General features: G+C 36.7%; 1 protein-coding gene across 1 annotated transcript; it reads left to right on the top strand.

Moving 5' to 3' along the window:
* The first annotated feature begins 2,255 nt into the window (after window positions 1-2,255).
* On the top strand, window positions 2,256-4,216 carry LOC111902494 (inorganic phosphate transporter 1-4). Its single transcript, XM_023898320.2, has one exon. The coding sequence runs from the start codon at window positions 2,281-2,283 to the stop codon at window positions 3,868-3,870; it is 1,590 nt and encodes a 529-aa protein (XP_023754088.1). The 5' UTR covers window positions 2,256-2,280; the 3' UTR covers window positions 3,871-4,216.
* The last annotated feature ends 3,470 nt before the right edge of the window (window positions 4,217-7,686 follow it).

Genomic DNA, 7,686 nt, shown 5'->3' with positions numbered 1-7,686 from the left:
GGGGGGGGGGGGGGGGGGGGGAGGGGGGGGGGAGGGGGGAGGGGTGTTAATAGGCTCCAAGCCAGCCAAACCACAAAGAATCATCATGAATGGCCGAACCAGGTTAGTCGGTTCAGTATACTATATGTGGCCAACCCACGGAAGAATAGGAAACGAATCCACACAACAGGGGGAATGATTAACAAAATAGATGTACTCGTTATCAATACCGACAAGATACAAGTTGTAATATATGGTTGGATCTTAATAGCACTTAACATCTAATTGAAATGACTAGTGAAGTTACTTAAGTACACATTTTTGTACCTTGATTCACATGACATAGAATGTGATGAGACAGGAACCTGCTCGATAAGACGAAGGTAACAATTCCCAAGGAAACAAATATATAGATCGGGTAGAGAAATTGTACAAGTACACTTACACAATACACATCTAATTCTAGTTCAATACACCACAAAATCAACTTAATCTAGATTTTACCATCAGAGAGTTTTCCTAGGAGAACCTCCCGGTGAATGGATTATGTTTTGTGTGTTCCTCAGGTTCGGTATTCCAATCAAACAGGTGAAGAAGGAAGACAAAGTACTTCCCATCCCATCTGAAAATCCTGAGGTGTATCCGTTGCCATAAAACAACATGATAATTAAACGAGTTAGGTTATGTCAAAATATATCAACATGCTTAAGTTTTAACATGACACGCACACTACACGACAAGATGCGTTTTGCCACCCTAAGATGGAAATAAATAATTTTCCAAAATAGTTTTAGTTAACTTTGTCAAGATCTCGTATTGTTATTGTACACCCCCTTCCACCACCCCCCCACCCCAGAGAAAAAAAATGCTACCTAAGGGTCAAGTCCCATACATCATACACTTGATTCATTGCTTAGATTTCAACAAGAAGCTTTGTAGTGTTAATATTGATCACGATCTACAATTGATTCATTTTCGAATTTGAATTCAAAAGCATTAGTTAGCTTAGTTTTCGAACTTTTTTATGTTGTCGTGTTTGGCAAACCAAAAAGTAGTTTATAAGCTAGCTGATAAGTTAGCTTTGTAGTGTTAATTTGTCGCACCACAACTAGCTGATAAGTTAGCTTAGTTTTCGAACTTTTTTATGTTGTCGTGTTTGGCAAACCAAAAAGTAGTTTATAAGCTAGCTTTTTAAAACACTACTTAGACTAGCTTTTTAGTAGCTTTTTTAGAATTTTCCAAATATACATTTTAATTAATTATAGAAACGCATTTTCTTAAATGTCATTTTATGTAATTTTATATCTTTCAGCTAGTTTCTCAGTTAGTTTACCAAACGTCATTTTTTATCGGCTAGTTTTTTATTTAACAACTAGTTTTTTAACTGTCAACTAGCTTTTCAGCTTGTACGTCAAACATATTAATTTCTTTTCCAAATGTTGAACACGCGCCTAATTTTGTTTTTGGAATTAATATCTATTGGCCAGTTTTTATAACATTTTAAAGATTTTTTAGTATAATAACGATCCACATTAATATCTATTAATTTCTGTTCGTCAATATCTAAATTTACGGAGAAAAAAAAAACATTACTTAAGTATTTAAACTTAAAAGGAATTAAAGGAATTTATGATAGATAAATGTAACTGAATTATAATATATTTACTATGAAATTGTGTTTTTAAATACATAAGGTCTTGGGATAATATCACGTTTAATATATTTGAATTTGACTATATCTTAATCTCAACCGTCGAGAACAAGGTATACCCAACACTAATTTCGCGATTTAAATTGTTTGTACACAATTACAAATCATTATCCCACCCTAATTCAAACTCCTTCGCTATATAAGTTATCATCAGTTTGCTACATTCGTTCGATTATCAACAGCTACCTAATGGTGAAACTTTGTTCATTGGTTTAATGATTCGCTGTAAATTCAGGTATGAGACTTTCGTTCATAAAATTTAAGTTAATTTTACAGAGTTTCGATAGTAAAGGGTACATTAGTTAGATCTTGTTGAGTTCATTGTATTTCATTTATGTTGATCAGATTTAAGTCATATGCATGGTAAATTAGGGTTATCAGTGCTGTTAAAAAAAATTGTGTTATAAAAAAAGTTGTATCGACACGCATTAAAACCTACGTAGTACAAATTCATTAGTTTTGCATGAATCTTTTAACTCTTTTCTCTTATATTGAAAAGATCAATGCATTAAGTATGATCTCACTCAAATATTTATGGGTATCATTTTTTGCAGCGAAAGAAAGACTAAATATCGAAACCTTCTTCAACAATGGCATCAAATGGCAATTTACAAGTTCTTAATGCACTTGACGGAGCAAAAACTCAATGGTACCATTTCACTGCAATCATAATCGCCGGAATGGGGTTTTTCACGGATGCTTACGACCTTTTCTGCATCTCCTTGGTGACGAAGATGCTGGGCCGGATTTACTACCACACCCCAGGCTCTCCGAAGCCCGGAAGTTTACCTCCGAATGTGTCTGCTGCCGTGAACGGTGTTGCCCTAGTCGGAACCCTTGCCGGACAACTCTTTTTTGGATGGCTCGGTGATAAACTAGGAAGGAAGAAGGTCTATGGGATTACACTCATGCTCATGTGTGTCTGTTCGATTGCTTCGGGGTTGTCATTCGGTAGTAATCCGAAGATGGTAATGTCTACTCTTTGCTTCTTCCGGTTCTGGCTTGGATTCGGGATCGGTGGTGATTACCCACTCTCTGCCACCATCATGTCGGAGTATTCAAATAAGAAAACACGCGGAGGTTTTATCGCCGCCGTGTTTGCAATGCAAGGTTTTGGGATTTTAGGCGGCGGGGTGTTTGCTATCATTCTGTCTTCGATTTTTGATGCCAAATTCAAAGCTCCGTCGTATGAGGTTGATCCGATAGGGTCCACCGTTCCTGAAGCGGATTACGTATGGCGGATTATTCTGATGGTCGGAGCCGTTCCAGCAATTTTGACTTATTACTGGAGAACGAAGATGCCGGAAACCGCCCGTTACACCGCCCTGGTTGCCAAAAACGCTAATCAAGCTGCCATGGATATGTCGAAAGTGTTGCAGATGGAGATTCAGTCAGAACAAGATAAGGTGGATAAGGTGGTCGAGGGATCCAACAACAGTTTTGGTCTTTTCAGCAAGGAATTCCTCCGGCGATACGGGAAGGCTTTGCTCGGAACAACAAGCACCTGGTTCTTACTTGATATTGCGTATTACAGCCAGAATTTATTCCAAAAGGACATATTCAGTGCCATCGGTTGGATCCCTTCAGCAAAGAAGATGAACGCCATTCACGAAGTTTACACAATTGCTAGAGCTCAAACATTGATTGCGTTGTGCAGTACTGTTCCAGGATACTGGTTCACAGTCTTTCTGATCGACAAGATGGGTCGTTTCAAAATCCAGCTACTCGGATTCACAATGATGACAATCTTCATGTTTGCGTTGGCATTCCCTTACAACCACTGGATTAAACCAGGAAACAACATCGGATTCGTGGTAATGTACTCGTTAACCTTCTTCTTCGCCAACTTCGGGCCAAATGCCACCACATTCGTCGTCCCTGCGGAGATCTTTCCGGCGAGGCTGCGGTCAACTTGTCATGGAATCTCAGCTGCATCAGGCAAACTCGGTGCAATCGTGGGTGCTTTCGGGTTCTTGTACCTGGCTCAGAATCAAGATCCGGCAAAGGCTGATGCAGGATATCCGGCGGGAATTGGTGTGAAGAATGCGCTGATAGTGTTGGGTGTGATCAATTTTTTGGGAACTTTATGCACGCTTTTGGTGCCAGAATCGAAAGGGAAGTCACTCGAGGAAATGTCAGGGGAGAACGAAGAACAACAACCCAATGCTGGTGAAGTGTAAATCAGGCCTTAATCTTCTCTTGGTTAATATTAGTTTATTAGTAGGTTTTATATTTTAGAATTGAAGGTTCATATATATAGTCTTGCTTACTTGTTTTTTTGCTTTCTTGACTTTTATTCCGTTTCGTATTTTTTTTAGTAAAGATTAATGTTCAGGATTACGCTAATCAAACATATGTTTTCATTAATTAGAGGGTCCCTTAATTAAATTGCAATTAAGCAGTTTCTGCAATTGTTATCCGGTTACAAGTTATTTTTTTTTTTTTGCTAATCTTGAGCAACATTGATTCCTGTTTAATTTTTTCTTCAAAACTAACCAACATGAGCTCCAAGAACAGGTTTATTTGTAGAATTACCCATGGAAGCCAACAAAAAAAAAACAAAAACAAAAAAAAAAAAAAACAAACTGTTGAGTTCTAACAACTACGATCAAAATTTGGTGTCGTGTATTGCACTTTGCAACTTAGTTTCGTTTTGAGTTTTATTGTTTTTCATTATAACCCAAAAAATATTTTATATTTATCATATTTTTATTGTTAAGTTTCTTTTTAAGGTATCTTTTGTTTTCATTTAGCATGTTATTATCAATAATTACATGTATACACGTACGCAAGTCGGGATGTTCCTACCCATTTTAGTTTGTAAATTGGGTTAACGATGAAGAATGGGAGACAATCTTCCTATTTTCTTTTTGAACGTGCTCTACATAGACTTTACATAGGATTTACTATACTGCTTAAAAAACTTGTTATTTAGATTATCACTTTGTCATGCTATTTTTTTTTAAACTTAATTAAGTATAAAGAATAAACATTTTAAACAAATTATTTTTATAAAAAAATAAAATTTCTTTAACTAGAAAGGAAATTACAACACACAAAAAAAAAAATACAACATAGAATTTAAAATTATGAAATCAAGAAATTTTGTAGGAAGCCTAGAAATTAAAACACACAAGACACGAGAAATTAAAACACAACACTAGTTCATTGACAATGTTGACGCCATTTGTCGGATCGCGTACAACTTGTCAAAACTCAGCAAACCAAAAAAGTTTGTTAGTTTCTTCACGGAAAGTTTCATGAGCGTTGACCAACAAAATTTCTCCAGTTTCACCATTCACTGCTTCACGTCTAATCCTAAAAAACACATTGTGAAACTGCACTGCAACTGCGTTCTCCAGTTTCACCATTCACTGCTTCACGCCTAATACTAAGAAACACAGTGTGAAACTGCACTGCAACTGCATTTTTATTTCTCCATTTGGAGAAAATTTGATCTTTACTTCGTGGTTGACCGGCTTCGCGGTTGTATCTTTCGTTAATCTCTTCCAAAAAGTAGACATATTGACGTTGAAGTTAATTGGCTCTCCTGTTACATCAATCCATGAATGAGCCAGTAAGATCTCATCATACGTGGACCAAAAGAGCCATTTTTAGAGATTAATGTAACGTCCCAAAAATACCAAAAACAAATTTCATTTTTATTAAGTCAAGACCATTCATTCATTATTCCAAAAGATTATCAGAGTAAAAGTATTATCAAAACATCAAAGTAAAATCATAAACAATCCTTGTGGAATAATCTCCAGGGGATGCAGTGCAATCAATTCGAATCCTTCCTTTTGAAACCAGAAGTACCTGAAAACATTTTAAACATAACACGTAAGCACAAAGCTTAATGAGTTCCCCAAAATAACACATATCATACAAATCAGTGGGCCCTACCCTAGGGTATGTTTCAACCTAATACATATCGATAGGCCCCACCTTGGGGTATATTTCAACCTGATCATGTCATAATGGGTCCCGCCATGGGGTATATTTCAACCTGAACATGCAATAGTGGGCCCCCGCCATGGGGTTTATTTCAACCCGAGCATACAACACCTATCATCACATAACAACAATCATACCATGCAAGAGTCACAAGGACAACTAGCATATACAAATCCTAGTAGACCGACATTGGTGCCTTCGACCCACGGGTACAGTGAGGAGATTCACCTGAACTACTCAACAGAAGCCCAACAGCTACCTCAACATCAGAACAACCCACCTAAACTTCCTAAAACCAAATTGAGACCAATCCTTAGTCAAATACCCCATTCTACCCAAGTTTGACCAAAAGTCAAATTGGTCTAAAAGTCAACTGTCAAAGTCCACAAGGTCAACGGTCAACTTAGACAAAGTCAATGTCACGTCGTGACCATTCCTTGGTCACGTCGTGAGAATGCAACGACAAACAATCGCGATTCTGGACACATCCTATGTCACGTCGTGACTTCTAGTAAGAAGGTCAAAATCTTCATTAAGTGCTTAATCTCTTTAGAAAAAGACCCATAACCTTAGATCTAGTTTCTAAATATCTTCATAATGGACAAAGTTTCCAACTTTATACATTAGGACGGTCTAAACAACCAAGATCTAGTCTTTATGTCTCAAAGGGACCAATAATGCATCTTTCTCAGCTAAATCCATTACATTCAAGTCTTTAATCTTCAGATCTGAATCAACATAATGTTTAGATCTGAATCAACATAATGTTTAGATCTAAACTTTAATACACCAATTGCCTAAATGACCAAAATAACTTGCATGGCTGAAAGGGAAGCCAAAAAAAAAAACTTTCCTAGTCCATGAAGTCCAAGAAAACATACTAAACTTGATCAAAAGGTGTTGGAGTCCAGATCTGAAACATACAATGCTCCTGGGACCTTGGAGAGCAATAAAGTTGAAAACTTTTTTCCTAACTCTCACTCAAAACTCATTAAAATGGACCAAAACACCAAATAACTTAGATCCAAAGATGAAATGCAATAAAGCTTAGAACTTTATAACTTACAAAGGTCTAGAAGGTAGATGAAAGTTAAGATCTTCAATTCCCAAGCTTCAAGGATCAATTTTGCATGGAAACATTGCTCCAAAACCACCAAAAACTCTAAAAATAGATGAGAGGGGGATGCTCAAATCTTGAAAATGGAGGCTAGGGTTTCTCCCAAGAGGTTCTAGATATGATGGAGGCTAAGAAAACACCCTAAAACATGAATCCTTACCTTTAAATACTTTGAAAACCCTTAAATTTTTGTGGGTTTTTGGGTTGCACAATTCTCATGTCGTGAGAATATATTCTCACCGAATAGTCATAACTTCTTCATTTCAACTACGTTTTCGGCTATCTTTATATCTACAGAAAGGTATTAACGACCTCCATACTTCTATGGCATTAAAACACAACACCTTTCATTGACAATGTTGATGCCATTTGTTAGACCGCCTTACAACTTGTCAAAACTCAACAAACCGAAAAAGTTTGTTAGTTTCTTCACGAAAAGCTTCAAGAGTGTTAACTAACAAAATTTCTTCAGTTTCACCATTCACTGCTTCATGCCTAGTCCTAAGAAACACAGTGTGAAACTGCACTGCAACTGCATTTGTATTTCTCCATTTGGAGAAAAGTTGATCTTTACTTCGTGGTTGATCGGCTTCGCGGTTGTATCTTTCGTTAACTCTCATCTAAAAAGTAGACATAGTGATGTTGAAGTTGATTGGCTCTCCTGCTACATCAATTCATGAACGAGCCGGTAAGATCTTTTTATTCGTGGACCAAAAGAGCCATTTTTTAGAGATGAATGTAACGTCCCAAAAGTACTAAAAAAATTTCATTTTTATTAAGTCAAAATCATTCGTTCATTATTCCAAAAGATTATCAGATTGAAATATCTAAAATGTTAGTATATAGTCATGTATTGTGTCTGTGTATGTGTTTAGGTTAGCCCATTGATGGCCCAATGCCTTTTGTATTTACTCTTTATGTA

This window comes from Lactuca sativa, chromosome 5 (genome assembly GCF_002870075.4).
Source record: "Lactuca sativa cultivar Salinas chromosome 5, Lsat_Salinas_v11, whole genome shotgun sequence".
NCBI lineage: Eukaryota > Viridiplantae > Streptophyta > Magnoliopsida > Asterales > Asteraceae > Lactuca > Lactuca sativa.
This window is presented reverse-complemented; position numbering and strand designations above follow the sequence as displayed.